This window comes from Venturia canescens, chromosome 9 (genome assembly GCF_019457755.1).
Source record: "Venturia canescens isolate UGA chromosome 9, ASM1945775v1, whole genome shotgun sequence".
NCBI classification, from domain to species: Eukaryota; Metazoa; Arthropoda; class Insecta; order Hymenoptera; family Ichneumonidae; genus Venturia; species Venturia canescens.
In genome coordinates this window covers 16940617-16966056 of record NC_057429.1, presented here as the reverse complement: position 1 = coordinate 16966056, position 25440 = coordinate 16940617, and the positions used below count along the sequence as shown (strand labels likewise).

At 39.9% G+C, this 25440-nt stretch overlaps 2 protein-coding genes across 8 annotated transcripts in view; one reads left to right on the top strand and one right to left on the bottom strand.

The window, feature by feature from the left end:
• LOC122415686 (uncharacterized) overlaps positions 1–14637 on the top strand; it is a 47407-nt gene extending 32770 nt beyond the window's left edge. For 2 of the 5 annotated variants that reach the window (XM_043428046.1, XM_043428043.1), the window contains exons 2-9: positions 4415–5515; positions 10413–10656; positions 11972–12389; positions 12881–13008; positions 13391–13510; positions 13820–13837; positions 13993–14140; positions 14330–14637. In XM_043428046.1, coding sequence (XP_043283981.1) covers positions 4415–5515; positions 10413–10656; positions 11972–12389; positions 12881–13008; positions 13391–13510; positions 13820–13837; positions 13993–14140; positions 14330–14441 — 2289 coding nt within the window. In that variant the 3' untranslated portion in view covers positions 14442–14637. Of the gene's footprint in view, positions 1–1697; positions 2591–4414; positions 5516–10412; positions 10657–11971; positions 12390–12880; positions 13009–13390; positions 13511–13819; positions 13838–13992; positions 14141–14329 lie in introns of those variants that run through there. The other 3 variants (XM_043428047.1, XM_043428045.1, XM_043428044.1) reach the window with 3 other exon arrangements.
• Positions 14635–23101, bottom strand: Ars2 (arsenic resistance protein 2). Of its 3 annotated transcripts, XM_043428039.1 has the most exons (16): positions 23013–23101; positions 22260–22409; positions 21539–21850; positions 20960–21157; positions 19631–19697; positions 19287–19552; positions 19007–19200; positions 18788–18913; positions 18446–18708; positions 18218–18358; positions 17846–18088; positions 17584–17754; positions 17214–17476; positions 16830–17105; positions 16385–16531; positions 14635–15445 (listed from the first exon to the last, which is right to left on the bottom strand). In XM_043428039.1, exons 2-16 carry the CDS (start codon positions 22379–22381, stop codon positions 15367–15369), a joined length of 2868 nt encoding a protein of 955 aa, XP_043283974.1. In that variant the 5' UTR covers positions 22382–22409; positions 23013–23101; the 3' UTR covers positions 14635–15366. The 3 variants fall into 3 exon arrangements, with proteins under 3 accessions (XP_043283974.1, XP_043283975.1, XP_043283976.1); XM_043428040.1 differs by lacking the exon at positions 23013–23101 and having other exon boundaries at positions 20960–21154; XM_043428041.1 differs by lacking the exons at positions 14635–15445; positions 23013–23101 and adding an exon at positions 15615–16121.
• Positions 23102–25440: the final 2339 nt, after the last annotated feature.

Genomic DNA, 25440 nt, shown 5'->3' with positions numbered 1-25440 from the left:
AATAATATTTAACGCTATCCAGGCACTATGGCGTACGCGAGGAAATTGATGACAAAAGCAAAGCAGCAGCAGCATCGTCACCGAGTTCATTGATGCGTGTCGCGAGATGAAAATCTCTGAATGGGGGGGAAAAAAAAAAAAATAAAAAAAACAAAACAACGATCGAGAGTGTAGGAGCGCACGAATATTGAAAGCATGAAATTCCAACGGTCCAGCCGGACGAATGCCCGATCTCCCGCCTTGTAAATTGCATATTAAAAGTAGAACAGACTGCGGCCAACACAGCAGTTTGTTGCTGTCGTGCGACATTATCGCGTTGCCTTTTCGATACGCATTTCAGAGCCCCCAAGCTCGTGTGTGCGGTTACGTGTATCAACACGCCGCCGCCGTCCGCACATTCATTTATTAGATATTTGTAATTATGTCTCTGGCAAGAACCGCGTGCAACAGCCCCGTAATCTATTATAACGCAATTACATACCGCACACACCATAAGACGAGCTCGTACAATCACATAGCCTGACCACACACAAGCTTCGTACTTCCAACAATGTCGGCATAGCGAAATGCATGAATGTACCGATTCGAGGCTGCGCCCGAAGTGAATGAAATTAATACGAACCCGGCCGAGACAATTCCTCCTTTCAATTCGCCAATTATTAGCAACGCTCATTAGCGCCCATATAACGCGATGTTGTACCAACTGGAACGCACGTTTCATATGCAAGCAGACCCGCGCGGCGCGTTCAACAGTTACGGTGAATCGCCTCGTGCGGCCAAAGCGAGAAGAGCATGCGCAGCAGAGCTTGTTAGTTTTGAGAGAAAGTTTCTAAACTTTGGCAAAAACTCCTTCCGATCGGGGGAAAAACATTTTTGCTTTTATCCAAGGCCCATTTTGCCCCGGAGTTTTTCGAGCCCGGATCGCGTCGTTGTACACGCTCGCACGCTCGTTTTGGATTTTACACAAATGGCCAGGGCGCTCCATTTCGCCCGGATTCCGTTCAACATCCGGTCTTACAGCTTGCCGGCGCAGCGTTTGTTTTTCATTTTCCTTCTCTCTCCCCCCTGCGAAGGAGGATAAAATATGCCATAAATTATTTATCGTAGGAGCTATTCTCGTGAGCTCAAAATATGCCCGCGCAGTTTCGAGAATTCTCATCATTTTATCGAGTTGTAGAGAATTTTTGAATTTTTTATAATCCGGACTACTTCGATCCGGCTTTTCGCGCGAATCGCAAACGCTCTCGATTTCTTTTTTTATCTTTCCAACTTGTAGCGTGAGAAAACGCTGCGTCGCCAAGGACTATTCATCAAACGAAACGATTTTCTGTCCACCTATCCGCCTGTGAATTCGATCGAACTTTCGTGATCGTGAATCGGACGTTTTAGGCGACGAAAGCACAGTTTTTAGGAACATTTCTTTCGTCATTGTGCTTCTTCGACGAAACTTACGAATGTAAATGACAAAACTCCATTTTTTCTTCTTTTTTTTTTCCTCACAATCGTTCACACGCACAAAACTCTCTTTATTGCTTCTCTCTTTCTCCTGCTGAGAAGTTGAAACGTGACGCCGATATGATCGAAGATTAGTACACTGCCCCGGGAGTTGTACTCTTCGCGGAGGATGACGACGACAAATACGACACGAGGACAAGCCTCGAGTATCCGCCAAGTGCTTAGAAGTGATAGTAGTCGCTTGTGACTCGCGAGAATCGGGCGCTGTTCTCTTTCGCTCGCGACGAGAAACCGCACTTTCCGACCGACACCATTCATAATTCAAAAACACGTCCGACCTTCTCTTATTCGTTTGTGAAATAATCGTTGTCGCAGACTTGGCGAATAAGCGTTTTTGCATTCGTGTTTTTTGATATTTTTAAGTGTTTTATTTGATTAGGGTGTTTTTTTTTTTTTTTTTTGGAAAAATTGACCCATGAAGTTTAAAATTTGGCAGTTTTTTCAATACAAAAGTTTTTCGATTGTTCCCCGATCGCTGCTTCGCACGTTTTCGAACTCGGATTTATGAAATTTCGATTAATGACTCTCATCCGGAAGCACCGAGTCAAAGGAATAATATCTTTGGTTGATTCGCCATCGAAAAATAATATAATAAGCATATACCGCGAGTGATTTACCACGTGAAAGACGTTAACGAATGTGATATAATCTTCTTTCGTAATCGCACAAATGAATAAACGCTCAAACACCAACGGCTCTTCTTCGTTCTCTTGAAGTACGTTCTAAAAATGTTTCTTTCATCGTTCCGCGGGACTTTGAGAACTCGCGCGAAAAATTATCCCTCGGACGAGAATCTCTCACCTCGTTCCTCATGTTATATACTTTCGAGGAGATGCTGAAGACTCCAAACGATCGTTGGACACGAGTTTAAAAGCTAAATTGAAAGCAATGCTTTCCTTCAAAGCGTTGTTTGCTTTTCGTCCTACGATTTATCTTTGATCTTCGCCTTCTTCAACTTTTCTACTCTCGTTCCTCGCTTCTTTCTCTCAGTATATTCTCGGCGGGAGGAAAAAATCTGCAGATTTATTTTTGCCTCGTTTGAGAATCAACGAAAATGTTGCACGATGAGTTTGAGGTATTTTTTCTTATTTTTATATGAATTTTAATGAAAAAATTCGTCGAGCCAAGCTCTTCCTCAACTTTTTTTCACGTTAATTTGCTTTTCCAAGGCTCTAAGCTGTTCACTGGCACCCTGAAAATGTTTATTTGTTATTTGTATGTCCTCGAGCTCGAAAAATGATATTGGAATATCCAGCATTTTTCGTTGCTTCGTAATTCAAACTGACGATAAATATTTAAATGAAATTTTGCAAAATTCGATAAACATTTGTTGTCTCATGACACGAGGAGTGAAAAAAAAACGACAAAAACAATGAAAAATGTTGTGCAAATTTCGTCGTAATAGAATAGCAATTAACGAGCAATTACGAAGACGATTTTTGCACAAGGTTGCGAAGCTCTGGGCAGTCTGGAGTTTTTAAAAACTAATTTCGAAACTCGGCATCCGTTGAAATCGTGCCCAAGAGCAATTTTAAATGCGTCGAGGTTATCGAATTATTTTTCGCTCGAGTAGCGCGAAACGTTTCGATGTTAAATGAAACAGAAAAAATGTCGGAGGCAGGCATCACAGTTTTTGAAGCGAAATCTTGAAATAGATCGTTGCTTCGTATCTCTCGGAGCGATCAACGAGAACGTGCGACTCTTGCGCGGGTCTACATAATTCTCGATGATTTGTGGACGGATGTTGGACGGCCTTTGGGCCGTAAAAAAAACAACAAATGTTTTTTGAGCAGCGAACAATCGTGCAATACTCGAGAAATAACGAAATTCAGTAATATCGCGTTTAGAAAATATATTTTTGGAAAATAATTCACCCGTTGAAGTCCCTCATCTTTTCATCTTTTGTCTACAACCATAACGCAATGTTTTTGTACATTTTTTCCAATCTTTTATCCACTCTTCATTCAATCTCAAAGGTAAACAATCATAAAACATTCGACGAATCGTTTCGCTCAACATGCCCCGTTGAAACTTTAAGATTTTTATCAGCTTTTCGCACTTTATGCAAAAACAATTGCACAAGTATGGAAATAAAATGAATAAAAATTTCAATCGCGCAAACAACTTTTCTCATGAGTCTCAGCAATCCTGCATCGTGGCTCGTGACTAATTCGACGATCGTACGCACGTTCTTCATACGTTGATATGTTTATAGGAGCATATTAATGTTTCTCTCAGACACGCCACAATCATTTTCCACGAACTCATCCACGAGCCAATCGATAATTGCTTCCGGAATAAATAGAATAAAGCCGCAGCGTTAAAACGCCTCTAATAATCTCGAGATCGAGGGACATTCCAACGGAATGAATCGAGTCTTTCTTCATGCTTTTTTACCCATGAGAACATATCTGTTTTCTATTAACATGTGTTACAACCACTCTGAGAAAACATGAGCTCGGAGACACTAGTTTTCTTGATCTATTTTTAGAATAACATGGTTACCAACGGAGTTGATGATTTTTCTCGACATTAGCCTGCTTCTTATCATTTTTATGATTCATGCTCCAAATGACTTTTCTTCGTCACCTAAATTGAGCTCAAATCGATCTTTTCAACAGTTTGAACATCATTGCCACCTGATAAAAGTTTTCGGAGCTTTTTTTTTTTCTTGTTTTTGCGAGAAATCCAATTGGTTTATTCATCCAGTGAGACTAAAACGAAAAATTGATTTTGGACGTTTGAGCAAAAACCCTCAGAGTTTTCCTGTTCCGAACCGCATCTCGGACGGGTTTTACTATTTTTTTCGTTATACGAGAAAATTATTTCTTAAATTTGATGTAAATGGAAAAATGCGCGTTTGGACATATAAGCAGAAAAAATATTATTGAAATTACAGATGGAGAATCAGGGCTACGAGGAAGAGGCATTAACGAGCTCATCGCATAATCCGACACGAGTGAATCCGGACGAGTTTTCGAGTATCGACAGAGGCGAATTGTCGGGGATCAATAGATCGAAAATTCGTTTGGTTTTGGGGGGAGATAAATTGAGAAATGAGCCGGAAGCGCACGTTTACGAGGACATTGGATTATCACCGGATACGAGGGAGGAAGACACGCCCGAAATGGAGAGAATGAAAAACTGTGAAATCGAGGATAGAAATGCTCGAAACTTGTCGAGTCTCGAGGCCGATTGCAACGGGGAAAAGAAGAAAAATTTTCATCGCAATTTAACGCTTCCGTTGAAACGTACGATCGGTTGTGAAAACAGTGATTATGATAATCGGTATTCGGTCAGAGTGACGAATCGCGAAAGAACGAGATTCACGAGGAAAAATGAGAAGAATGATTCAGTCCACGATTCCTCGGGAGTTACGGATGAAAAACATTATTTTCATCGTCATCAAGAAGAGGACGAGGACGAGGACGAATTGCCTCGAGCGATTAATCACGTGGTTGACAAACCCGGTCGCAGAAGACGAAAGAAAGATTGCAAACACTGCAAAAGTAAAGCAAATGCAATTTCACTGTTTCGTGAGGATTTTTCGGGCCCCGAGAACCCCAAAAATCCCCTCGAATCTTCCCCCGTGTTTTCCTCGCCCTCCCAATTGATAAATTCCAATTATTTCATCAACGAAACCCCGGAGAAAACGAGACTCGGTATCCAACCTATTTTCCCTAGTAATCATCAAAAATTACCAGCTTTTCATTCCCCCGATTTCTCCCCTCGGCTATCAGACCCGAGAAAAAATAGCATTTTTTCCATTTCCAATAACGTCAACTCCTCCCTTATCACCGGATCACCCAAACCTTTGAATTATGACAAAAATGAAACTGAACTCAGACTCACCCCTGTCGAACTCAACGACGATCGAGCACTCATCACACCCATGAAAAATCGTAATGGCATGAAAGTCAACTCGATTTACTCGCAGGAACATTGGCGCGCCAAGGATTCATCGATCTTCGTTACTGACGTCAAAGAACAAACCTTCCAGGTACTCATTTTTTCAATTCCATGCTCCTTCAACTATTTTCTTCTCCGATTTTTCATTTCCCTTTTTTTTCAGCAAACACAAACGTTGCTATTCCACATTACGATTGTTTTAAGGTAGATCATGTCTGAAAGATCATATTTTATGGGTGTCCAAATTGGATCGATTTTAACTCCCTAATTAAATCACTTTAAATTAATGTAAGATTTATTAATTTGAAATTGTAAATACATTTTTTCGACTTATCTCATGGCGAATGAAATTTACAAGCCATTCATTAATCGGGAATCCATCACTGACCGAACCCCAAATTTCATTCGTCCCTGGTTAAAAAACTACTATAATTTTTTATGTCAATAATCGCATTAGAGAGCGCAAAGGGAAAACAAAACGGGAAATGGATCAAGAAAAAAGTATCAATGACAGGAATAGGCCAAGCTAAGAAGAAACAAAATACCGAAATAGACAAATGTGAGATAATACGAGTGTTCATTGCCAATTTCGTTCAATCTTTAACGTAATGTATCTTTATTACTAGCAAGACAATCGTCTCGAATTTTTTCCCAAACCTTCATAACTTACTTCATTTTTATTGTGCACGTTTTTCATAATTATCGCATAATTGAGCGTTAAATCGAAGTTCTTGTGCACGAGATGTATAACTGTGTATATGTGTAAACTCTATGCTTATACACGTGAACTTTAGTGCTCAATTACTCGAGAGCTATGTGGTAGAAAAATCTAAAAAAATTTATATTGTCTTATATATTTTCAAAGAATACATTTATCAAATTTTATTAAATTCTTATTATTTTGAAATTCTTAATATTTTCAACACGGTTGAGCATGGCAACGTTGTATCGTCGCGATCCACCCTCCTTAAAATGTGATACGCGTGTCAGTCGATTACCCGAGACTTTCTTAAGTAAATCGTTTCGTGCATGAGCAACCTTAGCTATTTCCCACTTTTACTACGTTCTACGATTCCTTTTTATATCAACGAACAAAAAACTAATGATCAGAATATTTTCTATTGAACGAAATTGAGTTTAAAAGACTGTCAACGGCGTAGAGGGGAGAAAAATAAAATTCGAATGAAGGAAAAATCTCGAGGAGTTTGCAAATAGCCAAAATTCTATGTTTTTCTTATTCTCGCGTCTTTGATGTCTGGAAGTTTATCGCTGCGCTTTGACTGAGCTGGCTCGAGTCCCGGAAAGTAGCAAACGAAGTTCGAGCCTCCGTCGACGACAGTTGGAACGGAGAATATGACCGGAGAAGATCGAGAAAAGGAGTAGAAGGCGAGAGCGAAAGAGAGGCGAAGAAGAAGAAGAAGTTTAGGCTTCCTCGACGAGAGTCTTTAATTATACCAACGAGTGGGTCTTCCCCACGTGGCTCCACAAACGCGCGGCGCCTCTCGATGAGTGCGCGAACGTCCCAGCCTCCCTGTCAAACACTCGTCTCGCCTCGTTGCGAATGATCTTAGAAATAGAACGGAAACAGGAACATGCTCAGAGGTGAAAGCGTCGGGAGAAAGTGCCAAAAATTCAGTCACGTCGATGAATCAATGAAATGGCGAATGAAAAGTGCTTTTAAAAAGATTGAAAAAAAAATTCATTTTTTTACATTTATTTCATAAACAATCGTCGATCGATTGTTTTTTATAAATCCGAATTTTCTACTTTCTCCACTTTTCCTTATACCTTTTGGTGTTCGTCTCGAGAATTCGACTTCTTGGCAACGTATTTGGCGCATTGACCCCCCTGCAATTTTCATAATAACATCGAATACTGATTAAAAAGTAATTTTCGCTAAATTTTGGTCGTGCAAATGTCACAAATTCATCATTTTTTACGTTTTTTCGTTCTAAAATCAAAGATAAACATTCTATGCCTTTCTCAACACAATATCGAGTCGTGTCATGAATCGAGTTTGAGGCTGAGAAATTGTTAGTAGTTGCGAGAAACGCTCGAGATTCTGCCAGAAAAAAAAAACAGTGAGTGAGAAAGAGAGAAAGAGAGAAATCAAGTCTGTCAACGCATCGAGACTTCTTGGCTTCTAATTCTAATGCCGTTATATGTATATCATCACTTACTTACTTGCATATACATCGCGGTTACTATAATCTGTATTATGTCACCCGTAGGAGAGAGAAAGAGAGAGAGAGGAACGACACACGGTTCGCCGGCCTCGAAGTGTAAGCAGCAAAACCGATGTCAGTAGTGTTCCGGTGAGCGTGTCTCTGAAACTGTGCCAAATCCTCGTGTGTGTTGCGTCTAGTTCGTATCCACGAAAAACCCGAGACGAGAATTATTCGATTTTACAAATGACAATTTTTCGCTACGATTTTTTTATTTTCTTTACCAAAATTCGATCGTTATTCAACGTTTGTTATCCCTAATTATCCAAAATCTCATCTCGAAATATTCGTCTCTCGATAAAAACAATAAAACTCACGATTTTTCCACGAAAAATAGAAAATTTCAATGAACTTTGTGCCGGGATTGAAGGAATTGAAAAATTCAAGTTAGCAGAAGCGCGCTCTCTCTCTCTCTATTCTCGTATCGCAATATTCTCGAGGCGTAAGACGTTATTATACGAGAGTAAAGTTGAACGTCCGATGCAAGGATTGCAAGTATATCAGAAATCTTGATCACGGCTGGATGGTCATCGCGGAGCTGCCCCCACCTTCTCTCTTCAGACTGTCAATAGCATCTCGTACGTTTTTTCCTCAGCCCTTACTTCAATCTTGATTTCCAACAAAAGTAATGCTTCGATGCACTCATCGAACGGAACTGATATGACAGAAATACGAACGGGAGGCGAATAAAGTTGAATTATATTTCGTATCGATTTCATACGAGCGAGTACATTTTGTTCATTCGTTATTTAGGAATTTATCAGCGCGAATGAATCATAATTGAAGCAGATTTTACAAATTATCGCGATTATTTTTCTCACAATTTGAATTTCTAAGGAAATTGAGCTTCGATCGATCGAACGATTAAACCCAAGAGGCTATGTACTCGTGAAATTGTTGCGTGCCGGAGATCTCGAGGAGACAGAGACGATGAAATGTTCTCATCGTTTATTCTTCACTTGAAAGTCGAATGATTTTAGATCGAGGCGCGGAAAATCTTCGTTCCTTCTGGCGATTAATCTACCTTTTTTCTTCTCCGTTTCGCTGCTCCTAATATCTACATTTCCGTTTGAATTTCACACTCCCAAGTGCTGACTATTCGACGATAAGACTCAATTATAATTCTGCCCACGTACAGTTGCCTCTCGAGAGACGCGGAAACGTCCCGGCGCCAAGAGCTTCCAGAAAAAAAGCGTAAATTCACCACAAAAAATAGAGATTATTTCGCGCGTTTTAAACGTATAAATAAGACGATCCTCTCGCCCGGCGAGCGAGATGCTCGAAGTAGAAATACCCACGAATCGTCAGACCGCTTCGTATCCGGTATCGAATATTCTAAATTTGTATATTAGATCTGAGAACTGGAAATACGAAACCGCTGAGATTAAATTCCCGGACGAAAACACACGCAATTAGATTTCTCCGCGGGCTCAAATGACGATCGAGACTCGCGGATTGTTCGTCGAGGATTTATTTCTTCGTTCACTCGAACGTTTTTTTTCCATTTCCGTTCGTTTTTCTCGCTCATGAAAACATTTCGATCGGAGCTGAGCCAGGGTAAAATCTCGGGCATTGAGGAGGCATCAGCGAGGTCGAAAATTGTCGGGATAATCTGCGGGCACGATCGGGCCAAAAAGTTTCGTGAATTCGCGTGCGATGAAATTTCAATTAATTCTCGAGGTCGGGCAGCAGCCGCGCTCTCTCCTCGGTGCACGATTTCGAGTCAATCGGGGACGCGAACACGCTCCATTTCCTCTTACACACACGCAAATGTGACCTAAAGCGAGGCTCAAGTGTCGAAGCTTTTACAACGCTCCTCCAACCCTCCCTTCGCCCTTTTCATGCGAGAGCCGATCGTGCGCGATATAAATCTCGATAATAATGCCGCTGTAATTGCAATTGATATCCGACAACTCTATCACGCCTGTACAAATGATTTATTCATTCTCCTATTCCGTGAACAATATTTTGTTATTCGAGAAACATTTTCTAGAGCAAATCAATTTATTTATTTCATCAATCCGAGTTCACAAAGCGATTTAACGATTTTGCTTCTTTATTGCTCGCTAACGTAGCTCGTGACTGATTCGACAACAATTTCACATCGCTTCCCGATTTTTTTCTAGAGCAAAAAAATATTTTCGCTCTTATTTTATAAATCGAAATTCACCGAGCGATTTTTTGGTTAATTTTCTAAAAATTCTCCGACCGTTGAGAGAAATTTTGTTCAGATTTACTCAAAGCTTCAGTTTTCCAAAAAAATTCTCATTTTCCAGTGTCACGAGGTCAAGACGTTTTTTTTAATCCTCGAAACACCATCGTTTTGTACAAACCGTTAGAATATGTCGAAAAAAATAGGTATTTGCGAAAATCCCTTGTGACATTTCGTATGGGCAGTGACTCGTGGGTTTTCGGTGGCGATTGTGTCTCGGAATCGGTGGCATTATGCTGATGGGGTGTCGATAATAGTGGTTTTCCCGAGGTGTGGGCAGTTTCGGTGTGCGGAGTTGGCGCGAGTGAATTTCCGGGCCGGAAGTGAGGCGGTCCGAGGCGTCGAACCGGAAGTGCAAGGTAGACAATGAGCTGGCGATAAAATCCGGTGTAAATAATGCCCCATCGATGGCGGAACTTCAGGTGCAGAATTTATTCCATTCGAGAGAATAGCGACGATTCGAAGCTCGAAATATGAACGAGGGAATTTGAAAAATTTTCTGAAATTGCGATTTTCATGATTTTATCCAACGTTTATTTTTTTCTTTCCAGAGGGCTTATTCCCTGCCGACGAGAACGCACACACCGACCTCGCAAAATCGGGTGAATTTACGAAGAAGCGTTCGGGGCGAACCGCCCCCGCATCCGGCACGACTTCGAAAAAATCGTCACGGATGGACCTTGCATTTTGCACGACCGCTGGACGGTACGGGATGCACCAGATCGATCGTTCTTCTCCTCATAACGATTCTCGCTCTGCTGGGAATCGGTGGAATCGCCCTTTACATCGTATTCGGTAATTGAAATATTTTTCATAAATTTTTTCATGCTCCAATCACACACCGGCGACGCAGCGTGCTTGCATTCGAATTGATTTTAAAAAAATTTCACTCCGTTTTTAAGGATCCCCTTGACGATAAATAAATCGTGCTCCGGAGCTACGAACTTTTGGTTTTATTTATATATTTTTTTCCCTTACAAATGCCCAGACGCATCAATGACATTCGTGGAAATGTTCGATATGCAATTTGCAGTAAAATTAATTGATATTTTTATCGCCCCCGTCCCTCGGCCCGAGCCTCGAGCGAAGGGGAGAGCGAGCGAGAGAGAAAAATATCTCGAGGCGTTCCTTTGACGGCATTGGTCCAAGATCGAATTATGAAGCGCTCGGCCGCGATGCAAAAAGGTGCAGAAGGATGCACGCTTTGAGTGCTCTAAGCCTTTCCGCCGCGCTCCTATCCTCGTCTCTCCTCATATCTACTCATCTTTCTTTATCTTTTACGATCTCTCTTTTTTCTGACTTCTCTTCCTCCTCGATCTTTCCCTCTCTCTTTCTCCCTCGCGCCTCCCGAAACTTCTTTTTTTACCCACGGCCCCGGTGTACCGATCCAATATATCTCAAAGGTTCGCATGGTAGCCCAAAGGAGAGCAGCGAATCGTAACCGAGACACTCCGAATGCGAAAGAGCGAGAGAAATCTAACGAGTGTGCAGAGCATCGTTCGCCAAATTTCGAGGACTCGAGAGCCTCGGAACTCTGAGGAGTTGAGTCTCCGGGCATTTTTCCCTCCGCGGCTTCCTCAATGATTAAATCAATGATCCAATGAATCTTTGGTCATTAGCTGCCACCGATCGATCAAATTATCCCGTGAACAAAAAGCACGTCGAAGCCCACTCGAATTACAAGTTCATTCATTTGGATCTTTACTTTTAGAGCACCCTGTAGAATATTTAGTTCGACACACATAAAGAAGACGCGAAATTCCTTCGAGCGAAACGGGGGTAGGAACAACAAGACGCGTCCAGAAAGATTTCTTTTTATCGCTATCTCTCCGGGACTGGAACGTCTGCTCTCATCTCGAGCTGCACGTCGTCAGCTCCGTCCAAAAGAGACCTTTCGCTCTCGATGCTCGATCCCTCGTCTACTAACTCGCCTTCGAATCTCTTACGGAGACTCTTCAACTCTCGCTTCCTCGGGTGATAATGAATTAGCTAATTCATCAAATCTCATGATTGTCGTGGTTGAAATGAGATTTTTTTACTCAACCGATTGATTAACTGATTTATCGATTTTCATGATTAATGAATTTCAAACATTTTGCCACTCTCTCAGAGCCAGAAAAACTTCAGGTTATTCAACAGTACCTAAGATCTTCGACTCCAAACGCAACGACGACATTGAACTCGAGTTCACTCCCGGATCCCCTCGATCTCCAGACGAATATCGAAATCACGACTTTTTCAACGTCGATTTTAACTTCGACCGAAAATATTCCCATGATCGCACAAGAAACAACTTTTACCACGGAAACTGAAACGGAAATATCGCTCACGAGCACTGAAATCGTAGTCGATCCCAACGTAACTCGCCATTGCGACGACTGCTACGATAACGAGGTTTGCGTTGCTCTTGTCGACGAGGAAGTTCCCATTTGTCGGACAGGACCCGATCCTGCGGATCCAACTGGATGCAGTGGGCTCTGTCTCATCAACAAACAAAAGTGCCATCGCCTCGATTTCGATGCTTTTAGGTTTGTTTCCCATCTCAATCTGGCTAATGGATGCTACTTATTTTCAATTATCAATTAATATCGATAGATCTTGGGAATTAAAAGACGAAATCATTTTTTCTTCTTTCATGGTGAATTATTCGCGTGCCTCAATTTGTTTTCATTCGGTTTTTTAAACCCGTAGACACCGCACTGGTGCAAATTTGCACTCACGAAAGTTAAAAAAAAAATGGTTCTTAAAATTCCTTTCTTCAATTTGGTCATTTTTCCATAGTAAAACTTGATTTTTCAATTTCTTTAATGATTGTAATCGATTACTAAGGAATTGTTACCCCCAAAAAGTCTCGCTGTAAGATTAATTCCATACATTCATGGATGAAATAAAAAGTTTTGAAAAATCAAAGTGCAAATTTGCACCAATCTGGTGAGTGTGTGACCTCAAAGGAAGCGTGTGGTATCTACGAGTTAAATCCTATTTTCAATAATCGTTCAACCTTTTCATTGATATGCAGATGCGTCGAGGTCGAACATTATTGTCTGGATGACGAATGGACGTGTGCCAATACCCTTTGTATCCCTCTGGTCAAGCACTGCGACGGACATATGAACTGTTACGATCATTCGGACGAGTACGATTGTGGTAAGAATCATATTTTGTCGTTTCATTTGATTTGTTGCTTTTTTCATTGATTTATGCTGGTCAAATGAATTTTAGGATCAATTAATATTCCATTCGAACGAATTTCTTCGTATTTGCATTCCTGGTAGTGAATTTGCACATTTTTTCAAACTCCTTTGACTCGAGTAATATCGCTGCATTAGCCCCGTTCCGGACGTAGCCCTGCGAGGTAGAATTTTCGTTATTGGCTTTCCTACTTTACCCCAATGATTGTGTGGCTTCGGTCCGGCATTTATTTATTTTTTCATTCGATTACACACTCTCATTTCCACAATGAAGCGACCAAGCATTCCAACATCATTTGTTTCAACTTTATCATAAAAGTTTGAAATGTTTATTCCAGATTGCGATCTTCAAACCCATTTTCAATGTGGCAACGAAACTTCTTGTCTTCCTGTTGAAAGGCGATGCGATGGAAAAATCGACTGCTGGGATGCGAGTGACGAAATAAATTGCACACTCGGTAAGTTCTTGAAGAACGATCAGTAAAAATAATATTAAATAGATCGTAAATCTATTTTAGTCGTTCCATTATATTGAGCCAGTTGGGAAAAATCTTGAGTACGAACTTGTCACGTAGTTGGAGTCAGAGATGGCCAAATGGTTTTTCTTTTTTTTTTTTCATTTTTTTTTTTTTATTCATCGATTCCCGTAGATTCATGAAAATTTGTGGAATTTTTTGAGTAGTGAAATTACGAGGCTTTTAGTACTGTCATTTCTCCATACGGTGCTGGTCCTCCATTCTTCATGTTCTCTTTTTTTGTCATTGTAGGTCAAGACTTTGGTTGGTGTGAGTACAATTTAGTTTTTTCGTTGTTTCTCCGCTTATTGTATGACCTTTTTTGCACGCTGCTTCGAAACGTTGAGCTTGAAAACTTGTTATGCTTGAATTTTTGAATTGCCATCTTTTCACTGGTTATTAATGAGCCCACGTTGATTCAACAGCCTGCCCATCGAACACCGAATTCACGTGCAGTAATGGCGAGTGCATTCTCAAAACTCGCTTCTGCGATGGCTTACGAGATTGCACCGACGGATCTGATGAACCTCATGGCTGTCAAGGACGATGCAATAAACAGGAGTTCTCGTGCCTGTAAATAATAAAAATATCCCATTTTTCGATCAATTATTTCAAAAGATATTCGAACTCGTGCATTCGAAACTTTGTTTACCGTTCTCGTCAATGAAGTGTGAAATTTCCATTCAATTCTACTCAGATTTTTTTTCACGACTACGAAAAAAGAAAAATGAAAAATAATGCAAATATTTTGAACTTTTTCAGTAACGGTAGATGCATTACGAAGGCAATGAAGTGCAACGGAATCGACGATTGCGGAGACGAAAGTGATGAGCAGCATTGCAGAGACCGAATTTTTAAAAAATTAACGACGTAATTACGCCACGAAAGAGATAAATAAATAAATAAAAGTATTAACGTAGTTGTGGAATGGAATGCGACTGCGTAAAGAAAATATAAACCCCGAAAATCGGGAATAGGGAGGAATGCAAATAATTGTATAGAAACATTTATATCGTGTAAATTAGATAGGCTATACAATAATGAATAAATGTAAGTATCCATGTGAATTATATCATCCATGTCCTTTTTTTATTGAGATATATATTTGTTTATGAATGTGTGTTTACAAGTCAAATCAATTAGTCACATCGATAAGACATGAAAATGAAAATTCCCATATAAATTTGAAATCGCTCAGTAGAAAGTTGTTTTAATTGAAATATTTATTTTTATGCTTTATTGAAAATGACATAGAGATGTCGCGACGAAAGCTCATTTCTCCAAATTGAAATGATTATAGTTTTAAAAAATCGTGAATATTTCCAGATAAATCTTACGATAGAAAAGAACTTTACTGCATTTTTCATAATATAAATTCAACCAAATATTCTTTCCCATTTGTTTTTACACTTGGTCGAGAATTTTTTCCGATTGAAAAAATGCTCGATGAGTCTTGAGCATCTTAAAAAATAACATGTATTGGTCATTACATTTTCTATAACCGTGCAAGTTTATCTAATTAATGAATTATGCTCTTAGTTAACACGTCGTTGAACTGTGAATTATTGGAAAGTAATCGTCGTTTCTCTTTATATACAGAGAGCAACACGCACGCATTCATTGTTTTCGCATTTTCTTTTCTTATGGAGCTAAACTTTGATCTTTATAAATTTTTACGCTTATTTATATTCATGAAATCTGCGTTTCGTTTCTTTCACGCTATTCACTCAGTTGAGCAACGAATTCCGGAAGCCACCAGCGCCGGGGAGTGTACTTCGTCTCTTTAAAATCTCTTGGATTTATAAAAATTCGTCTGGCTCACGAGGTGCGTCGAGATCTCGATAATGTATGATCGGCCGGAATTCACCACCGCCGCCACTGGAAATTTTCAAAAAATTCAACATTTAAACTTCACGATCTGCACGACCATTCTTGTTTGTTAAGAATTTGATTAATGATTTCATTCGTATAATTTAAACGAAAACTGAACGAACAAAACGTTGGGATTCGGGATGGACTGGGATTGAAAATAAAAAGTGCAAAATCATTACCGACAAATATATTTATTCGCTCAAATCGTACTATTATGATCTTCTCGCCTTTTTGTTTGTTCACTTACTTGTATTAATTGTCTCAATATCTATAACTTTCATGATAATTCTCATAACAAATTTGTCCACACGATTCGATACAAATAGTTTTTGTCATTTTTGTTTAAAGAACCCGCGTCACTTTTTCTCGTTTCTTTCATTATTTTCCTCGTATTTTAAACGTATGAAAAATATAAGTCTCGTAACACCGTTGCGAATAATGAATATTTACAATCGAAACTTTCGTTTTTCCTAGCAACGTAGAAAATTTTATAATCAAGACAAGGCTCTGGTCTTGATTGAAATTAAAGAAAAAAAATTGATAAATCAAATGGACGCGCTCTACGCATGAATTTGAGAAGTGTCAGGTTCTAATAACGCGAAACTATTAGAACGTTGGCACGTCTAGATGGTCCAAATCGTTATAACTTATAAGAGCCCTCGCCGTCGAATCCGGAGCAACCCTGCGAACATTATATACACACCACGTTTTCTCGTATTTTCTTCTTCGAAGAATAAAAGTAAGAACGCGAAAAAATAAAAAAAAACCCTGTATAACGAGGGTTACGAGCAGGAGAACACAGGTCATCGCTGCCTACGGATGTGCCGAGGTGCCTTTGATAAAACTAACGAAATTTTGATGCCAAACGTTCGTAGATTATCGTAGAAAAATGGGATAATAATCTTTAAAGTAGCATTTGATCGTATCGAGTGTAATCGGCCTTACCGTCCTCTGTTGAAACCACCACGATTTGGACGTGGCATTCCAAATCCTCCACCAAAACCACCACCGTATCCGCCTCCGCCTCCTCCACCTCCTCCGCCGTAACCTCCTCCTCGACCACCGCCAAATCCACCCCCGTAAACACCAAAGCTACGATTGGATATGAAAATTTGTTTTTAATATTTTTCCAATTCACGTAGATAATTCAGAAAGATTTGATGAAAAGCGGTTTTCCCATCGAAATTTGATGAAGAAAAAAAATTAATGAATTTTAAAAATTCAATACAAAATGATACCGAAAAGTGAATTTGAATTGGCATCAAAAAATTTGCAACGAATTCAGTGAATCTGAAGAAGCAACATCTTTTCATCGGATGGATTCTCACAATTATAAGTGTTCATTCAAATAAATCGATTTAGCGAATTTTTTTGAGAACACAAGATTTACCCTGCAGGAGGATAAGGCGCGAATCCTTCACGCGGTCCCTCTCTGACTGGCGTTTTGTTTCCGGGATGCTCGGAAAGTTGGGGTCTCTTTGGATCTTTGAGATAATTATTGAAGTATTCCGCTTCAGCCTTAACTTCGGCTACTTTTTCTGCATGTTTGTTGAATATGTGTTTGCGAATGAAATCAGGTCCTTTGAACTTTTTCCCACTCAAAGGACACAGCCATTTGTCCTTCGCAAGTTCTTGCGTATTAGCCTGAACGAATTTTTCGACTTCACTATAAGTTAGTTGGACTTAAGGAAAATTATATTAATCGAGTTTGAATATATTTTTTGTCTTATGTAAAGAGAACAACTTGGGTAAATGAAATTGTTGGAAAGGATACGCTTCTGCGCTTTTCGCTCCCAAACTGTCGAACTCTTCGGAATTAACCGTCGCGACAGGAGCAAGGAAAGCCGACATTTTGCTCTCGAAATTTCGACAATATTCGGACAATTCGGTTGAAGATATTTTGGCAGTTGGCTGAGGTCCTCTGACGTGCATTATCCCACAACGATTTGGCATCTCGTCCTCGTTCGGATATTCGCAATGATTGTAATAATCGACCGAATGGACTACTCGCAGATACAAGACTAATCGATCTAAAACCTGTTGATCGGAAAAATATGATATAAATTGAAAAATGTTCACTCATTCTGTCTTCAATTAAGTAATTGAATTTTTTTTTTTTTTTATTTGTTTCTTAAATCTACTACCTTAATCAGTGTGGGATCTCTTTCGATTGGTCCATCGCCGTCACCACCAACTTGTCCTTCTTCATGGTCACCGGACATGCCCAAAAGTTCTTCTTCCTCAGCAGACGCTTCCTCGATGAGGTAATCAGTAATGTTTTTCAGTACTGGATTTTTTGAGGACAGTCCAAAGGCCTGAGGATCAAAATGAGCGATAATCGATGAATGTTTTTCAATAATTGAAAGAAAAGAGTTTAATATGGAAAAAAAGGAAGAATTTGCATACAGCTTGCTCAGCTTCATTTGAATTTTGATTGCTTTTCGATTCTCTATTAGTCTCGGAATCTTTGTCGTCCTGTTTTTTCTCGGTATTCCACAAGCCGATCCTGTTGTCCAAATTGTGAACGATTTTGGCAGACAATTTGATGTCGTGTCGAACAATTTGCTTGTGCGCGGTCAAGCCGTTTACCGTTCGAATTCGACGGGAAAGATCACGATTCACGATCGCACCGAGTTCGCAATCTCGAAGCTGGAGGAAAAAATCAATAAATTTAGTTGAAAAATTGCGAAAAAAATGTTTTCTGCGTGTTTTTTAAATGGAGAATCCATCGAAAAAATTTCGACGAATCCTTAATGGGAATAGAAGATCGATAATTACTCGGATATTATTGAGACTCCAGCAAATTTCTTTTATATTGACTTGTCGCTCGAAAGAGACCCACCCACGACGGAACCACCGACGTTCGGGTTGCGGATCGGCGATGGCGACACGAAGAAAACCAGGGAAACGTTTGCACATCTGAAGCAGAAAAATTTTCAATTAATTAAAATAAATTCTGTAGTAAGTGTCATGAATATGAAAAACAACAATGTTGAAAGATCGTACAGATTCGACTTCTGCTTTCGTGATGGTCGGTGCCAAGTTCCTGAGGAAAATGCTGCTTGTTTTGTGAAGAGCACGTGGTTCTTTTTCTTTATCCTCACTCGCCAAATCGATCACGGCTTTTGGTTCGATGTCAGATTTCTTCGCATCTACGCATTCAACTTCCTCTTCCTTTCCTTTTTCCTCTTTATCCTCTTCGTTAACTTTACCCTCTTCTTTTTCTTCAACATTTTCGTCCGTTGTGCTTGGCGGTTTATCTTCCATTGCTAAAGGAGAACAAAATCAGTCACTCTCATTGCTTATTTTTTCTTTTTTACCGATGGATTCGAAAATTATTTAACGTACGAGTTTCTGCTTTTGGAGTGTCCGGTTTGTTGCTATCGCTGTCAGAAGAGCTGCTGCTGCTGCTACTACTTGAACTGCTGTTGCTGTCAGTGCGTTTTCTCTTTTTCGGATTTATTTGCTCTCTCGCTATTCAGCAATTTATTGAATCAATAGATAAACCAAAAGGTTTGTTTATCACAGAGAATTTTCAAACGTTTCAAACGTTCTTTTCGTACATACGTTTTTCTTCCGTTGCGGGTGTTTCTTCTTTGATTTCTTTGGCCTCTTCAACCACATTCTCCTCCATTTTTTCCTCCTCAGTTTCCTTCTCCTCCGGAGCTTCTTCCGTTGATTCCTTCATCTCGACGTCACCATTTTGCTCCTCGTTGGTCTTGCCTTCTTCAGCGGGGGCATCTTCCAAGGGTTTGTCTTCCCTGAAATCGTATTTCATCGTTTAATCAAACACTAACGAACGGGAGAAAGATTGATTTTTTCGAGCAACCGTCAAATGGCGACTTACGTATTTTCTGTTTTCGTTTCCGGACTCTGTTTGATTTTGACTTCTTTGACTCCTTCTTTTTCCTTGCGCACAGTGAGCAACTCTTTCGCCTGCATAGCAGACGATGGTTTGGCGTCGAGAATTTTCAAATCGTCGTCGGTTCCGCCTTCCAATTTAATAACAACTGCATCGAGGAGGTGCAAGAGAGGCTCGGCCTGATCGGCATCGACCGTAACTCTGTCGATTTGTCCGGAATTCAATAACTCCAGAAAAACCTCGACTCGTTTCTAAAAAAACCATCGAAATCACAGTCATGACAAAATAAGAAAAGGAAAATTTTGAAAAATTTTCAAATCAATTTTTACCCTCAGTGCTGCAATTTGTTCTTCCTTTCGCTTAACTGATTCTTCCGGATGGTATTTGATTTTGAACCTGCCGGAGGGGTATTAAAAAAAAAAACAAAAACAAAACAAGAGATTAGCAACGATTGCAGTAGAAATGAATGAAAATGGTGGACCGTATCGAAGATCGAATAACGGCAGGCACACAGATCTATAATGCAGCTGCAGCTTTACGTAATTTACCGTTGATCACTCTTTTGATTATTTTCTCACTTTTCTTTCAGAATTCATTACGTCTCGTTTATATATCAGACAATAAAGTCTCAGGTTATTATTGCAACGGCATGACACAGTCGGGGGGTGAGACTCTAACAAAGATAAAAGTGTTACAAATTCACTTTAAATAAAATATTTATTTTCAGACAAGTGACGACCCGTAAAATGATGAGTACAAAAAAGGCCTCGTAATGAAAATGGAAAGAAGCACGGGGTCATCTTTGAGCGATCATCGTCGATTTTGTTTTGAAAAAATGATAAAAAAAAAATAATAAAAAACATATTGAAATAATAACAAAATCATAACGAGGTGGAAATATTGAAATTGTCGGGTACGGTAAGGAGCCTCACCTGTAGTATCATACTTTTTGCTCGCATAGTCGATGTTTTCAGAGTTTGTCTACCCTAATTCGCTACACATTGCCTCGCAATGTTATTTCAAGATTTATATGTTTATTCTGGCATTTTTGTATATATGCTCTCATTTTCCTTTCATTATCTGATTGATTTCGAATAATTGTTGTTGTTGTTGTTGTTTCATATAATAATGTGAATAACGGGTTTAAAAACGCGGCCTAAACGAGCATGGTTTCGGGCTTTGCGCGCCCAGCTCGCAACAATTGTTCTCAATGATAAAACTATCTAACCGCGGCCACACACGGCATATGTCTTCGGCGATGCGGGTGAGTCGTTTAAGAATGTAGCGCAAAAAATAAACGCCGAGATGATCTGTGCTCGAGGCATAGTTCGTTGACGGCTGTGTGCTGTAGGGATAGAGAGATCTTGTAACATTGTTAAAAGTTAGCCAGGCGTTCTCTCGCGTAGATTTATTCATTCGTTTTTCATTTCTCTTTTTTTTTATGATTTTTTGTAACAGTTTTCGTTAATACTTTTATTTTTGTTTCTCGCTCGACGACCCAAAATATAAAACATTACGAAATTCATCGGAAATTCGAGGTTCATATTTTCACATGTTTATATTTTCGGACATCAACACGGAGGAACCAATGAACAAAAATTCATTCTGGTGGTGATGGAAAGAAAAAAATTTGAATAATCGTTTCGCAGTTTGCTTACCATTCTTCGTCCTTGTGCGCTACGAAAAATTCATTGAGCTGCTGTCGGCGAAATTCCAGTTTGTACTCGTTGTAACGTTTGATCGCTTGATCGTCTGTAATCGTGTCCTCTTGCGTTCCAAGGAAAGCTTTGAACGTCATCATCGGTGGCTGCGTCTCAACGTTTGAGTTGCTGAAGTTTCCGGCAACTTCGCGACTGCTTTTAAACGTAATTCATTTTTACAATAAATTTTTCCAACAAAAGCCTAGCAAATATAATAAGCCAGATAAAAAAGTGAAAAATAGATATCTTGAAGCAGGTGCGCAACTGAAGGCTGATTATACACTTCAACATTTAAACATTTATAACAGTCGAAAGTAAAAGAGGAGATTGAAATGATTATCTTTTGTTTACTAAAAGTACCTCAATTTAGCCAACAATTTAGGAGTCAATCGGCTTTTTTTCGGTGCGAAATTATTCATTGTACGAGAACCGTAAGGTGGACGAAAATAGCCACGAAACATTGCCGCAAAAGTTGAATATTTTTAACGACCAAAAACAAAAGAGCAATGAAAAAAAAAACACGAAAGTTCAACAAACCTGCTGGCATTCCCATGATTGCCATGGTAATGGTTGCCATGATGAGGCGGTGGGAAATGGTCAGGACCCCAAGCATTGCCACCGCCACCGCCTCCACCCCCTCCTCCACCACCACCTCCGCCGCCGCCACCGTAATAATCAGGGTGACCCCCGTAACGAGGACCTCTATCATCCCAATCTGCTCTCATTCTTTTTAGCGGCGGTGCCATTTCCTGAGATCTTGCAGGACTGTAACGATCTCGTCCTCCGCCTCCTCCGCCACCTCTATATTCTCTGTAATCTGGCCTTGCTCTTGGCCTGCTGGACCATTCCCTAGAATCAAGATTTACTGCCGTTTAAAATAACCATTGTGTGACATTTCTCATTTCGAAATTTAAAACAAACAGTACATTTTTTGTGGTTCCACGATAATGTCCTGAAAAAACTCTAAAGATCTATAAACTAAAAAAATGATTGAAAAAAATACATGAAAATCATCAGCGTTGACATTTTCTGAAAAGTTGATTTGAAATAATTCAATAATAGCATGCAACAATGCATGATTGTAGAAGCTTGAAAGCATGAACAATGGTTGAGAATGAATTAGGTTCTTTTCTTCAACACACAGTGATTTTTCATCTGTCAGTTGAGAAAAGCCTTGGAAATCCTTGAAGCAAACAAGGGCACAGGCAAGTGAATAGAAATACGAATTTAAGAGTACCACATTTTCAAAAATAATTACCGGTCAACCCATTCCTCTCGGCGTCGATCGTCTCGTCGTCCTTCTCTGGAATAAGATTCAGGGCGTTCCCCTCTGAATTTATCACGTCTTTTGCGATCGTACTCGTCATCTGAATCACCCATTTTCAAGTGCCCTTAAATTTAAGTTTCTCTGCAATAGAAAAAAATAAACATAAAAATTGTGGTAAAAATGAAAACTCGGCAGATATTTTTCCATTTATCGATAATAATTCTGAGATTGCATAATGACCAGACTTTTGAAGCAAGCGCTTCAAAAGCAAAAGAATCGTTAGATAAAGATCAATTTCCAAAAAGAACGATCAAACGATAACGTTATTTTTCTAATTCCTCATTGACCGGAGGGGTGTGAAAGCGTCTCGTGAAAGATGGAAAAGTGGCGCGTGTATCGCTGCTTAACCTCTCCCGTGATTAACTCCCAAAGTATAAATAATAACGAGCACGAACTGTTTTCCCAAATAAACGGATAACAAGATTTTTTCTAAAAATGATTCAAAGCTTGGGCAAACTCCGAGTTTCTGCTAATTCAGTCTATAAGCATTATCGGCGACTCAACGTCCTTGAATGTGTCACGCTCGGAATACCGATTTCCGTCAACTTTGCCTTAGGCCCGAAAAGGAATGTACACCGCCGTTCGTTTAATAAAAAATAATTATACGTTGTTCCAAGATTTAGTATTCACTGCAATTTAATATAAAATTTTTCATTTCCGAGTAACATTGGAAGATTCACTCACAAATAAAAAAAGGAACGCCACCGCACAGTAGAATGCAAGCGAGTATACGCAATTCTAATATGGCGGATTTAGGACATGATTGGAGTTGGAGTTGCGGGTGATATGGTGACAACGCATGCGCAAGCATTCTAGCGGCAATCCTCCGTTATTTTACCGTAATTTACCGTTAAAAAATGGAATTGCCCGTTGGATTCAAACAATGAACGTAGATGGCGCCACGGACCAACACCTGTAACGCTCCGAGCGGGAAAAACTCGCGGTAAGATCCGTCGACGACGATCAGCTACCTACTACTCGAACCTTTTATAGTTTCCAACAATTGTTTGACAGTGTTATGAAATATTAGCTGGGCAATATCAACATTTGAAATACTGATCAAAGTTAGCCCTATTTTTATTTTACTCTAGCGTTTAGGTTAGTGCTGTAAAACATATTTCGTTTTTCAATTTTGATCGTGTGCAGTTCTTATCGAGTCATTTGGTTCAGTTATTTGGCGATTGTTCGATCTATTCGAACGCGTTCGTTGCTATTTTTCTCTGCTGTAATTAGAAATTTTCATTCATTTTTCCGTTTATTGTCGAACATCTCTATCTAAGTATCGTTTTCAATAAAGTTGAACTTTTTAAGATGAATAAAGCCGGGTATACTTTCGAAAATATCAGACCTCCGGTCGAACCGGAATTTTTCGCAAATGTTCCGCATTCGAGTCTAACTAACGATTTCGCACAAGCATTCGAAGATATTTCATACTCAGCCAATTATTTCAACGTGCTCAACAATTTATTCATATAACTTTTCATTTTTATTTCATATTGTCAGAATTTTTGACTTAAAAATTATTAATTAAATAACAAAAGTGAGCAAGTCCGGACGAAACGGAGAGCGCGGGGCAGTGATGCTTTCGATCGCGTTTGTCGTCCATTCCAACTTCCAACAAAAATCCATTGACGCCAGCTCGACTCTATGGGAGGTGGAGGCAACCAATAAAAGTAAGTTTTTCTCTCGACACATTCCTACGACCCAAATTTCGGATGTTCCCCGTTTTGTCAAACTCCGAGTTGACCACCTGTCAAATCATTTGAAGTTCAAACGATCCCAGCAAATATGAGCTGAGCCTTCCCACGAATCTCGAGTTGATTTTAATCTGAAATTTTAATAAAATATTAACCAATTCGATGCAACCCAAAGCAAGGATTTCCAACGTATTATAATCATTGTTACGTGCGATCACAAGATATTTTTTGAGGTTCGGTTATCGCTGGTTTCCGATTGTTTGGCTGGCTGGATGTGACACAGCCGAAATATCAAAAAACATCAGCTATGCCGACATCTTGCCTTCTAGACAGTCGGTGTCCCCGTGAACTTGCGCTCCTTCATTTTTTCGTCCGTGCCCCACAGAAACTCGAATCTCCATTGTTCGCTTCACCTCGAAGTGTCAATAAATTGCTTGAATTCAGTTTACGAATCAAAGCACTCAAATAACAATTTCGTAACGACAAAAATGTTTTAGCACGTAAAAATCCGGTTGAGGAAGAAAAAATTCCGTTGAAATATACCATTTTTTTCAGTTCTTTGTATCGTTTCTTTGTTTACTTCCATTTCATTGTTCGATCGGTCATAAAAGCCAGCACGGAGCAGAGTAGCGGGAACGAAACAAAACGCTGAACGTATGTAAATATCAATCGAAACATCCGGCACTGTGACACTTAAGGGGCTCTCACAAGTTCTTATTTTTAGAAATAAAGGCGTTCGGCAAGACAGTTTTTCGTTCCGTGCATTCGAACTACGATATCGCGAAGAAAGTGCGCATGATAGAAGAGCCAAAAAGTGTGAATTGTAAAAGCTGTGTGAAACCTCGAAAACGCGCTCGAGATTTTTTTGCGAGCCTCCAAGTTGGGGGAGACTTTTCCACATGAAAGAAATTCAGACTTCGGTGTTTGAAGTGATGAGCAAAATTTGTTCGCTCGAAAAATGAAACGGGCAAAGCTCCGAAAGTTTTTTCTGTCGGAAAAGTGTTTTCGTACTCAGCTTCGCTCGGGAAGGTTAATCCGCACGGGAATTTTGACGGTTAGCTCGAAACGAGGCGCGCACGATCGGAAGAATATTTTTAGAGAATGGTTAGAGAGACGAAAGCGAAGGAATGGTGTTTGGCGACGAACTGATATCGTGAGCGGAAAGCCGGTGAAGTCGGAGCTGAGGAGCATGGCGAACGGCTACTTAACCGTTTGTCTTTGAATATTCTTCGAGAGGGGATGAGTGCTCTCTCCATTCCTCCCCGTTTCTCACCTTTTTTCTCTCTTCAGTCTCAAAGGTATTGTCTATCCTCGCCATTGGCCATAGCCTCGCTCCTCGGACTGCCTCTTTGCGCGCGGAGACGAGAAAAAGGAAGAGCGACGCGAAGGGACGTGCGTCTCCTCTTCCTTTTTTT